This window comes from Tenrec ecaudatus, chromosome 1 (genome assembly GCF_050624435.1).
Source record: "Tenrec ecaudatus isolate mTenEca1 chromosome 1, mTenEca1.hap1, whole genome shotgun sequence".
NCBI lineage: Eukaryota > Metazoa > Chordata > Mammalia > Afrosoricida > Tenrecidae > Tenrec > Tenrec ecaudatus.
Window position 1 is genome coordinate 182,269,736 of NC_134530.1, and position 13,426 is coordinate 182,283,161.

Sequence of the window (13,426 nt, forward strand, 5' to 3'; positions counted from 1 at the left end):
GGGCTATAGGACATGATGAAACTATCTAACAATGAAATACATTACTTAGCATTTCCTAGTGCATTTCTCCTGTGCTTCACTTAAACTGTGTTTATCATTTTGGAAACAAGAGGCAGTAACTACAAAAACAATGTTTGTAGTTACTCTTGAAAGCTGACTCTGAGGTTTTGCCTCCTATTTGTCAGACTGTCTCATACCACTCTTATTTTCTTAACAATTTATCTCAGGTGGAGTTTATCCAGAAATTTCCCCCAAAAGCAGCAGAAAACTTGTGTCTGTGGCAGTATATTTCCTTCCAGGCTTTATCTGCTGACCTTCGGAAACAAATAGCAACGGAGGTCACCAGAGTGGGCACCACCCAGTGCCGGGAATGGCTGAGCAGTAGTCGCACTCTGGGAGAACTTGAGTCTCTGGTAAGAAGAATTTGATTCATTCAGTAGTTATTTATTGAGCCCTGTCTTGAGTACTGGGGAAAGGCTGTAAAACAGATAGATAGCGTCATGTTCCTAAATTGGCGTTAAGCAGAGTTTTCAGCTTTCTAAATTGTAAAAGGATCTCTGGGAAACTTTATTGTCTTCTAGATCGAAGTGAATTGTACTTTATGGCAGGTGGGACTTGACAGGGAAGCAGTCCCTTTGTCTTAAAATACATTGATGTAAAATTAGAAACATTGTGGATTATTTGTGATATGATGCTGATGTATCTGATGCATCTCTGTCAGACATGGACATGATTTTTCTAATTGACAAAATGCAACTCCTATTTTTGCAAACCTACTCTTAGCCTTGATGTACTGTTCTACTTAGAAAAAAGCAATGAAATAAAAGATGTATTGACTATAAGAAGCCAATATGATTGCTGAATTTTCCAGTTTAGTGCTCATTCTTGCATTCATTTAGCAAATAGTTTTTGAATGATACTATGTTCCAAATTTTGCTTTGTGCTGGGTATTGGGAATACATCAGGGAACAAAACAAATAAAAACTAGTCTTGGAGACCTGTATTCTCGTTTAGCAGTGTACAATACAGTAAATATTTCTTAAGCATGATTTTTATTTATCGAATATATTCTTCTTGGGGATTTTACAGATTACTTGTAAAACAGCAGCATCCATGAGGGTAGGGGAAACGTAGAGGGAGAAAGGGGGAACTGATCACAATGATCGATGTATACCCTTCCTCACCCAGGGTGACGAACAACAGAAACATGGGTTTAAGATATGAAGCAGATGGTGTAAGATATGAAAATAATACTAATTTATAATTTATAAAGGGTTCATGAGGGTGAGAGAATGGGGTAGGGAAGCAAAAAAAAGAGCTGAAACCAAGCGCTCAAGCAGAAAGAAAATGTTTTGAAAAGGATAACATATTAAAAAACGTGCTTGACACAGTGGATGTCTAGATTGTTATAAGAGCTGTAAGAGCCCCCAATAAAATGATTTAAAAAACAAACAGCAGCAGCAGTAAAAAACTTATAGTGATATAGATTGTTGGGGCCTATAATGTGAAAAATATAGTTAGTGAACATTGTAAATTAACTTGACCATATTATTTGAATTAAAACTATGTATTAAAATATGATTTTTTCCCTTCACGGTATTAAAATATTATCTTGAAAGTTAACATTTTAGAAAAATGAATCAAAATTATTTTTATGCATATTTAAAATTGGTTTTAGAAAATACTTTTTTTTAATAGCTGAAAAATGGCTTCAACTCTTTGGAACATTATTCTTTACAGGTTTTTATTAAGAATTTCTAGAAACTTATTAACTCTGAGTAATTGGGCTCCTGGGGTTCCCTGAAGTTTATTAAACTTGGGGCCTGGCCTTCTCTCCCTTCTAGAACACAGCCCTCTCTGCTTTGCTTACTGTGTGTCACTCTGCCGGTGAAACTCTGGATATTAGACAACAAACGGCAATTACTGAAGTAGGGAGCCAACTTTGGGTAGTTTTAAGCATTAAACAGGTAAGAAAAGCAACAAATTTAAATAAAAAGAATATTGCAAAAAAGTGGTATTGACATTTTCTTGTAAAATCAACTGTGTCTCCTTTCTCTAGGTGTTTAGTAGAATTTGAGGGTAATTTAGAATGATCTATTTTTCAGACAGGTCTCATTCTCAGTGTGATGAAGGTTATCAGTACAACTAGAACTCAGTAGAGGCACAGTGATGACTTTTCTAACTTTTCGCGCCTGGGAGTTAGACTTTATCTCTCTTCTACTAAGTATGTCTGTTCTTTCTTGGTAAATGTAATCCATTTTTTTAATGGGATATTTTGGGCAGCAAGAAGGTGTGTAGCTTCTTAAGGGAAAAGGGGGCCAATGGCTACTTCATATATTCTTTTCTAGCAAAGCTTCTAAATCTAGTGAATTAGAATGATTTGCCTACCACATGATTGTAAATGTACCTTCACCAGGTTTCTGGATTTAAAGACTAAAATATATATGACATTTGTTTATTTTGATCAGGTAGTAAATATATGACCTCATGTTATCCTAGGCAGTGGAAGCTAGAGACAGAATTCAGATTTGGAGGGATAGATTTTGCAATTGTTTTATTATTAATGTTTATATATGGTTAGATTCCTTACTGATATGTTTTGACCCTAACAAGTGCTTTTCAGCAATGTTCACAAATTAAGCAAATATTGAGTGCTGTTATATGCTATAAACAATAATTATGCAAAAGGGAAATTTTTAAAAGACTAAGATACATACAAGTTTTCCAGTGGCAAAGAAAAGCAATTATATCCCATTTTGAGTTAAATCTTTTTCCTAGTTTATGTGATTTTAGAAAATGATCAAACGCATAAATGTCTGACCCCTGCTTCCTCATTAGGTGCCACACCATGAGTCAGAATAGACTCAACAGCAATGGGTTGACATTTTTGTGGTTAAAATGTAAGTGATAATATCTATCTCATGTTATTGCCAAGCTTACGTGAGTTCATAAATATGACTATATTTCCTCAAACAAAAAACCCAAATTCATTGCCATTGAGTTGATTCTGACATTATAGGAGAGGACAGAACTGCCCCTGTGAGTTACTGAGACTGAGACTGTAACTCTTTTTGGGTGTATAAAGCATCACCTTTTTGTTGAGCATAAATGAGGTCATAAATATAAAGACGTATTTCCTAATATATAATAAATGTTTAAATTATATTCTTACATAATTTAAAATGTTTACCAAGATTATTTTATGTTTATTTTTTAAGGTGATAAGTCAACCTTATGTTCAACGGACACTAAGCCTTTTACTTCCACTATTGGGATTTTTCATTCAAACTGTAGATCCTCAGGTTATCAGTCAGGTAAGAATAAGAAATGTCACTTGCTAAGGAATTTCCTAAACTGGCATGACTTTACTTTGTAGAGATAGTGCTTTTTTATTGTTCATTACTTGCTGCCCAGAACTGAACATAAGCTTTACATACTTGTCTCTTTCAAGAATATTTCATTGTTTTTCTTCTTTTAGTAGGTATTTTACAGTAAGTCTGCTGATTCAGCCTTAATGTAGGGATATTCAGAAAGTACTGCTATAAAATCTTGGAAATCTTTATTAAACAAAATGTCAAAATCTGATGCTATTATTTCTCGAAATACTCAACATCTAGGTTTATACACTTCTGAAGCTGATGTTTCTATCTCTCTAACCCTCTCCCTCTTGAACTTAACTGGCTCTGCAAATACTCTTGGACCACTGTTTTGACTGGACATCTTTTGAAGACACCCTAACAAGTGTATTACTGTGAGAGCTTGAATAATACACCAAGACAAGTTTATTACTGAGAGTGCTTGTTTGCAGCGATCAGTGATCTAGGTTTAAACAAATTTTATTTGGAATAAACCCATGTTGAACTGTTAACACACACACACACACACACACACACACACACACACACACAACACCTTCCCCCACCCCGCCCCCCGCTAGGTGAGCATCGAGCTAGGTGAGCATTGAATCTGAGTGTACCTAGTGGCATTGCCTGGGAAGGTTCTTTCTGGTCACAGTGAATTTTTTCATAAAAGCAGTTTTGCTCAAAATTTTTTTTTCTGTGATGACCAATTTAACCGAACAGCGTGTGGCTGTGAAATTTTGTTTCCCGCTTGGGAAAAATGGCACAGAAACTGTTCTGATATTGAACACAGCTTACAAGGACAGCACTATGGGAAAAACCCAGGTGTACGAGTCGTTTTCTCATTTCAGAAAAGGTTAAATGTTGCTGGAAGACAAACCCCGTTCTAGATGTATGTCAACTTCCTGAATGTGACGAAACTGTCAACAAAATTTGTGCACTTGTGCTCGAATACCCATGATGGACCACTGAAGAAATGGCGGAGTTATCTGGACTATCTTGGAGCTTGGTTCAGCAAATTTTAATGGGAGATTAGGGAATGAGAAAAGTCACTGTGAAGCTTGTACCTTGGGTTCTAACTAACCAGGAAAATGAGTGTCGATTAGAAACGTGCCATGCTTTGAAAGAACAGCTGTGAAGCAAGCGAATTTTCCCCAAGGTCATTACTGGTGACCAAACACGGTGCTATTCTGACGACCCCGAAAGCAAACACCAGTCAAGCCAGTAGAAGATGCCATGGTCATTTCAACCCAAAAAAGTTCGTCAAGTGAAATAAAGATCGAGGGGATGCTCATTTAGTTTTTTGATGCGAGGGGAATTGAAGAAATTGTTCCCCCAGGTCAGACGGTTAATCAAGCTTTCTATTTAGAGGTTCTGAAAAGATTATGTAACAGTGTGGGACAAAAAAGCCTGATTTGTGGCAGATGGGGGACTGGCTTTGCTGCTATGACAGTGCACCTTCTCATGCAGCCATCTCAGCACAAGTTTTTGGTAAAAAATCCGCATGCCTCACTTGTCCCATGCACCTTACTCACCTGACCTCGGTGCGAATTCTTTTTGTTTCTGAAAGGACAATGATTTGATGACATAGAAGAGGTGAAGAAAAAAATGAGGGAGTTGCGTGCTTTCAGCCATCCAAACAGATGAGTTTGGAAAAATGTTTCTAAGAATGCAATCTCAAATTTGACAATTGTTTTAAGTGTAATAGAGAGTAGATTAAAGGTGATAAGCTTGTTTTATAAAAACAATTTAAATACATAGCTTGAAAAAAATCTTTGGGATGTACTCCTTATATATTTTTTCCTCTCTGATACTGAACAGTGTAAAAAGGCATTGTGTGTATGTCGCGGTGGGTGTTCACATCATTTCCCAGCCTCCTGTGCTTCACAAGCTGGGAGGGAGAATAAAACTCAGAACTAGCCCAAGATTGATTCTTCTTTTTGGCTGGAGTCAGACTTGTCTCCTTTTATCCTTTGTCTATTCTGACACCAACCTTCCCTCTTACACCACTTTGTACTTCCCAGCTGAGTTACATAATTCTTTCCAAAGACCATACAACTCTTGAGACCATGCTCACAATTAGGGGCTTTATTAGGGAAATCTACAGATTACAGTTCAGGATCGGAAATGCTCAGGACATAGTTCTTTCAGGACAGTTCGTCTTCTCCAGTCCTTGGCCTCTCAGCTCTTTGACAAAGGGCAAGTTTACGAAGTTCTTTTAGTGCTGCTTAATAAATGTTAAAAAAACAAAGCAAAGCAAAACACCACCATATCATCAGCCTTCCCGTAAAAACACTCAGCTCTAGTGGATCTGGGCCAGCAACCTTAGCCTCCCCTAATGAAGTGCTTAGAGGGAGCCCACTCACTGTACGAAAGCCTCCTGCAAGGAGGCCCTCGGCTTTACTTACGCTGGGCTGGGAAGGCCACGGCCCGGTCATTTTCTTAATTCTGCTGCTGCTGTTGTCTCATACTCTGGCGCTTGGTTCTTCTGCTACCTTTCTTCTGCCACTTTTCTGATATCACAACTTTCTGTTCCTGGATTGAGGGTATTCAAAGTTCAAGGATCTTGGGAAGTGCTCCCCTAATGAAGGCTCCATTTATATCCACCAGGATGGCTAAATTGACTAATCTCCACATTAGAGTTCCAAGTTGTTTACAATCAGTTAACCCTGTTAAGATTAGTCACAATTGAATCATACGCTTATCAACATCTTCCTCCACCTTCTACCCAGACCTATCAGGAAAGAAAACATTCAGTGAAAGTGAGAGACTGGTTAGAAAGGCCTTATCAAATAATTTACCACACCACAAGAAGTTACTTCTTTGTGGCCGCTGACTGCCCAAGAACAACCCTGGTGGTGAGAGGAGTGGTAACTTATTTGCTTTACTGCTCCCAACCATTTTCCACAGCATTTCACCCACTATGGGAGTGTGGAGGGGGACAAAAGTGGACTTCAGGATAGCACTCACTGTTAGCCGAAGAAGAAAATCATTTTGAAAGAGGAGTGCAATCAGATTTACTCCATGGCCCCTGGCTTATCAGGGTCATTAGCTGGGTCATCACGATGCTGCCTTGGCTTTGTACATCCATTGGAGCGAGATGGAGAGAGAACACGGGAAAGGTTTTCATCAAAAGAAACAATTGATTCCCAAAGCCATGAGGTAGGAAAAGTAAAATAGAACTTTCAGCTGAGGAAATGAAGAGATGAAATCTTATCACAGTGTGTGGGAGGACTGAGAAAAAGTGGAACTACTAAGAGCTTCGTTTTTAGAAGGTACAGTCATTGTGCCTATACCAAATGCTTTGTGTACACTCTGGTTGTATACACAAAGATGTTAGCATTCACAATTATTCATTGGACATATTCTTTAACACAGTTACACATAACTGTATAACGTGGATTACTAACTTACAAAGAAAGGAGGATACAGTAAAATAAGTGACTTATCGTATATACTCTAGTATACGCCAACCCAAATATCAGCCAAAGCACCTACTTTTACTACAAAAACTGCCTTGCAAATGTGCTGGAAAACTTGGCTTATACACAAGTATATACGGTAAATTATACTGAATGCAACAATTTGAATGAGCTAGTTCTACATTTTTTTGAGAATTAAATGATTTTGATATAAAGAACTACTTAGCTAAAATTCTGAAATTTCAACATAAAAGATTTCTTACAAAATGATAAATGTTGCTTCCTTTGTAAACTCCACCTTAACTTTCATTTAAATGAGAAATTGCAAACTGTAGCCCTTGGATAAAATTTGGCCCTCTATTTCAGCTTGAAAGCTAAGGAAGTGTCTCACATTTTTAAATGGCTATAAAAAAAAAACAAAAATGTACAAGAGACCACATTTCTTGCACAGCCTTTTACAGATAAAGTTTGCCAAAACCTGTTTTAAATAATTATTTTGTGACATGTAAAATACCATGTTATTTCTAAAGATTTGGTATACGGTTTTCCAGGAAAACATGTTTCTGGTTTTTTTTTTAAATATCTTTTTTTAATAGTGGTTGGAGGCAGTAAAGTGTGATAGGCAAAATGATAACATTCTCATTTTGTTATCTTAATCAAATGCCACCTTTGAAGTTTAGGCATTGGGGAGCTTGCTTTGGTTTCTAATCTGTTTTCCTGCCCACTTGCCCATCCAAGTCTTGAGTCATTGTGTCTGCACTGAATTTATAACTGTGATTTTGGTCTTCACTTTTCTAGGTGGTTATGTTGCAGGCATCACTACTTAAATCAGAGACTCCTGACCATGTCCGTTTCGCAGTGCTGGAGTTTTTACCTTCTCTAGGAAAACTTTTCATTCCTCAAAACATCCAGGTAATACTCTCAGCACCCAACCTCTGTAAAAAGTAATGATTTAGGAATTTGCGAGCCTTAAATTTGCAAAATTTTGTGGTAAAGAAATGTAGTGTCCAAAGAGAAGAAGTGAACTTTGTCAAAATAGAACTTATTTTCTTAGAAAAGTACGTTGACATATAGATAACACATCATGTTGGCTGTAGCTGAATGCATGCATTTCATCCCAGTTGGGCTCTGCTACTCAGTGAGGAAAGCTTGCGTATGTCTTCTGGGGAATGGTCTAAGTAGATTCGTGGAAGGCATTTCCCATCAATCTCTATTTGACCAGTAACCCTTGTCAGGTTTTTTTTTTTTATGATTGAGTTTTTCCATATTTTACTCCTTGTATCCAGGATGACTTACTGAGATTTCATAGTGACTGATCCGCCATAGTAGCCAGGCACCATCTAGTTCAGTGATTCTCAACCTTCCTAATGCCATGACCCTTTAATACAGTTCCTCATGTGGTGGTGACCCCCAACCATAAAATTATTTTCGTTGCAACTTCATATCTGTAATTTTGCTACTTTTATGGATTGGGCGACTCCTCTGACGGTGGTTTGACCCCCAGAGGGGTCGCGACCCACAGGTTGAGAACCACTGATCTAGTTCTTTTGTTCAGAGTAGTGGTGGAGGCTGAGGTTCACATGATTCATTAGTTTAGACTAATTGCTTTCATAAGTATTTGATTTTCTTCATTCATCTTTGCCCCAGAAGTGGAGAGAAAAGTAGTTGCAATTGTAAGGGCTGTAGTTTTTCTGAGGCAGATGGGAAGCTGCTGGGAGCATCTGAGCAAAGGATCTCACAAGGTTTAATAAGAACATTCTGGCTATGATAAGGAGAATAGAATGATGGAGGAAAATGGCCCACCAAGCCTTGACAACGATATGCCTGCTCAGAGCAGCCAATCCACAGAGAGGACCATGTGACTGTCCCTACTATGAGACACAACATCCCTCACTGACCCATAGCTCTACAGGGGACAACACTGGAGACACAGTGTGGGAATTACGCCCGATCTGATCCCAACACACCTGAGGCAAAACACTGAGGGCGTGCAACAGAACAGCAAGGGAATACCAAATACCAAAAATAGACTCTGGGGCCAGGGTTGGCACCCCATCAGACTTAACTGGAAAACACTCCTAAAGGCCAATAAACAGTCCTTGAGTTAACTATAAGCTTTTCTTTGTTTTTGTGTTTGTTTGTTTATCATTGGCTTTTTGTTGTTTTGTTTTCTTTTGTTTGGTTTTGCCCTGCCTTGGTTTTGTGCATGTTATTATCTCCGAAGGGCTATTTAAATAAGTTAGGCTGGATGAACAATGTGGAGAAAACAACAGAACTGACAGTTCCAGGGGGACGAGAGAGAGAGAGAGAGAGAGAGAGAGAGAGAGAGAGAGAGAGAGAGAGAGAGAGAGAGAGAGGTGGGGGGAAAGGAAGTGGTTTTAACAAACCTAGGGACAAGGGAACAACAAGTGATCCAAATCGGTGCTGAGGAGGGTATAGGAGACCTGGTAATGTAACCGAGGTTACAAGGGTAATGTAAACGAGAGGAATTATTGAAACCCAAATGAAGGCTGAGTATGATAGAGTGACAAGAGGAAAGTCAAAGAAAATAGAGGAAAAGAGCTAGGAGACGAAGGGCATTTATAGAGGTCTAAATGGAGGCATGTACATATGTAAATATATTTATAAATGAGGATTGGAAAACAGATTTATGTACATATATTCATAGGTTTAGTATTAAGGTAGCAGATAGACATTGGGTCTTTACTTAAGTACTCCCTCAATGCAAGAACACTTTGTTCTATTAAACTGGAATTACATGATACTCACCTTCCTGACACGATTGCTGAAGACAAAGCGGGTGTATAAGCAAATGTGAACAAAGCTGAGGGAGCCCGGCTATCAAGAGATATAGCGTCTAGGGTCTTAAAGACTTGAAAGTAAACAAGTGGCCATCTAGCTCAGAAGCAACAAAGCCCACATGGAAGAAACACACCAGCCTGTGTGATCATGAGGTGCCGAAGGGATCAGGTATCAGGCATCAAAGAACAAAAAGATCGTATCATTGTGAATGAGGGGAGTGCTGAGTAGGGACCCAAAGCCCATCTGCAGACAATTGGACATCCCCTTACGGAAGGGTCATGGGGAGGAGACCAGCCAGTCAGGGTGCAGTGTAGCAACAATGAAACATACAACTTACCTCTAGTTCTTAAATGCTTCCTCCCCCCTCTACTATCATGATCCCAATTCTACCTTACAAATCTGGCGAGACCAGAGGATATACACTGGTACAGATAGGAACTGGAAACACAAGGACTCCAGAGCGGATCCTTTCAGTGGCGATAACTGGGAGGGTGAAGGAAGGGTGGGGTAGAAAGGGGGAACCAATTACAGGGATCTACATATAACCTCCTCCCTGGGAGATGGACAACAGAAAAGTGGGTGAAGGGAAATGCTGGACAGTAAGATATGACAAAATAACATAAATGATCAAGGGTTCATAAGGGGAGGGGAGGGTAGCGGGGAGGGAGGGGGGAAATGAGTTGATGCCAGGGGCTTACGTGGAGAGCATATATTTTGAGAATGATTGTAACGAATGTACAAATGTGCTTGATACAATTGATGTGTGGATTGTGATAAGAGTTGTATGAGCCCTCCAATAAATGATTAATAAAATAAAAATTAAAAAACAATATAGAATGGATGAAAGAAGAAGAACAAACAGCATTTGAAAGCCATTATAAAAATCCAGACTAGAAGTGATAGTGGCTTGTGCTAGGGGGTGGCACTGAAGGTGACAAGAAGGAATAAAGGCTATAGGATTTGCTGATAGATTAGATAGAAAACCAATACTAAACTCATTGCCATCAATTTTGACTCATAGTGACCTAAGGAATCTGAAATAGAGTCAGAGCCTCTCCGCTCTTTTTGGGGGGTGGGGGGGCTGTACAAATGGAAGAATTGACTTGTCAGTAAGTGAAATGGATAAGACTGAGGGAATTATTACTGACTGGGAGGAGGGATCGGGGTCCAGTGTTGTATACAGTTTGATATGTCTTTATGTGATTCAAGTGATACTGGGTAGGCATTTGGATCTATGAATCTGGAATGCAGGGAAAGAAGTCTAGGTCGGGTATAAATTAAGAAGCCATCAGCACAGGTACTATATTTTGAAGATAACATATTTCAAGGAGGGCAAAGTAAAGTACACTCGAGGGGTCAAATAAGATGTAGAGTGTGGCCATGCATTGAAGGTCATTGAATGAGAGCATTTCAAGGATCGGGTGGATGGGGGAAGAGAACCCAGATCCTACCCTGAGATTGGTCAACACTGAATACAAAAGAAGTGAGCCCAGAGGGGTAGTGTTTAGATGAAAAGTACCAACAGAGGGCTTAAAAGGCTGTGTCTTTTGAGCTTATAACTGACTACTGCCTTATGCAAGAATCACGATAAAATAATATTGGCAAAAGAAAGCTGTAGTGGCCAGAAAGGAGTTTAAGGAGTAGAGAGGGTGACATCAAGCAAGAAGAGAAAGCAGGGGCATATTGTGCATAATGAGAAGTGACTAGTTCTGTGCTGGACTAGTTTTTCTTTCTGTTTGCTCTTCATTTATATCCTTTAATTAATTCCAGGTACACTGAGAGCTAGTAGCTCCCAGAAGCAATTAGGCCGTGATTCTTGGAAGAAATATAAGGACAAAATGTGTCTGTCTTATGTTCTCGGGGACAGAGTTATGGTAACTAGAAAATAGGAATATTGAATGAGGTTTGTTTTTCTGTATCTGGTTCTCTTTTTAGGATGAAATTCTGCCTGATCTGTCTTGTCTTTTTGCATTACTGCTAGCTGACAGGAACTGGCTGGTAGAACAACACACGCTGGAGGCATTTACTCAGTTTGCTGAGGTAAATTTTAGGACCAAATCCATGAGGATTCCAAAAATACTGAGCTGCTGGTCTGTTATTTGTAGAATATTTTTAGCTGGGGGGGGGGGGGGGCTATCGTTAGGTACCCTCAAGCCATTTTCCACTAAGGGGAGCCCATGAGACAGATTTGCCCCCTAAGAGTTTTCTGGGCTGTCATCTTTGAGAGCAGCTCTCCAGGCTGGTCTACAGAGCAGCGGGGTGACTACACCAGCCTTTACACTAGCAGCCTAGTGCTCACTGAACCACCGGGCTACATGACTAATCATGCTTTATGAGAAATAACTGAAATGACTTTGCCGAGGTCCTCTGGCTAGCAAGGGCTGGACTAGGTATTCACACCAAGTCCATTAACACTGGTTGTTTCCAGACAGCGCTTCTAACTTAATAACATGTTTTCTCTTGAATTGTCACGTAGCCTGTTGGTTCTGCAAAGAAGGTAGATCTGCCTGGGTTTCCCCTGCAGTCTTACTCATAGTTTGCAGCCATGCCAGTGCACACGAGGGCTCTAGAGGAAGTAGGATGGCTGACGAAACATAATTTTAAAGCTCACACCCTGGACTGCTACAGAAGCTAATATTGTATCCTTCTAAAGCACCCTGAAAATGGCAATTTGATATTTTTGATATTGATCCCCCGGCACTATGTACTTTTCTTTAAAATACATTTTTTGATTAAGATAGCTCTTCAACCTACACGTGTCTGCAAATTGTTGAAATGTATCAAAATTAGTCTTCTTACCTTTTAATAGGGAACAAATCATGAAGAGATCGTTCCACAGTGCCTCAGTTCTGAAGAAACTAAGAACAAAGTTGTATCCTTTCTGGAAAAGGTATTTATTGCTAACCAAAGTAGTACTGGCTCCATGTTTTTGTCTTTATTATGTTTTTCCCCTTAGAAACGGTTTAACTGTAACCAACTGGAATATGTTTTAAACTTCTCACTGTGGTGCCCCCGTGTTGTCAGTGAGTACAGTGGTTCTCAGCCTTCCTGATGCCACGACCCTTTCATACAGTTCCTCATGTGGTGACCCCCATCCATAATACTATTTTTAGTTGCTACTTCATAACTGTAATTTTGCTACTGTTATGAATCGCGCGACCCCTGTGAAAGGGTCGTTTCACAAAATGGGGTGGAGGCCCACAGGTTGAGAACCCGTGAGTTAGCCCATTTTAAATGTTGCTAGAGAACACATGGGCTGTCAGTTGGGGTGTGCTTGCACTGAACACGGGTGAGATGGCCAGGGTGGGAAAGCACTGCCTCCACGGACGCCTGAGCAGTGACGGCTGCTCCTCTACCTGCAGAAGGACAAATAGGATAGCACGTATTGTCTCTCAGGTAGATAATGCAGGGCTTCTTCTGTTTATGTTTCAGACTAAAATCCATTTTTCCAAGGTCGTTTTGTAAAAGCCTCCCACCCTTTTAAGTTGAAAACAAAATATTGAAGAGCTTAGCTCCCATATTTGTACATTTTTTGCAATGTGTGGATTATGATGTTAGGTAAGTTAAGAGTTCATATAAAAAAAAGTTCAATGTAAAAGTACTGACAGCACTGTTAAATCATGAATTTGGAAGCCTGGGACGTAGTGAATTATGCTTAAGGGTACTTCATTTTTTTGTTTTTATAATATCCCTATTATTAAACTGAACTAGAATAAGAACAATGAATGATTAAAATCAACCCATTTTAATGCATATAAATAAGGATATATTCTAAGTACAGCAGGAGCCCTGGTTGTGTACTGGTTATAGGAGAAAGTTGGGCTTTTTACTCCAGTTAAGAGT

The 13,426-nt window shown here is 39.3% G+C and overlaps 1 protein-coding gene across 4 annotated transcripts in view; it reads left to right on the forward strand.

The window, feature by feature from the left end:
* Nucleotides 1-13,426, forward strand: part of FIRRM (FIGNL1 interacting regulator of recombination and mitosis) — a 59,195-nt gene that overhangs the window by 38,868 nt on the left and 6,901 nt on the right. For all 4 annotated transcript variants that reach the window (XM_075564657.1, XM_075564648.1, XM_075564640.1 and 1 more), the window contains 6 exons: nt 228-413; nt 1,845-1,967; nt 3,219-3,314; nt 7,580-7,693; nt 11,519-11,623; nt 12,393-12,473. In XM_075564657.1, the coding sequence (XP_075420772.1) occupies nt 228-413; nt 1,845-1,967; nt 3,219-3,314; nt 7,580-7,693; nt 11,519-11,623; nt 12,393-12,473 (705 nt within the window). The remainder of the gene's footprint in view (nt 1-227; nt 414-1,844; nt 1,968-3,218; nt 3,315-7,579; nt 7,694-11,518; nt 11,624-12,392; nt 12,474-13,426) is intronic.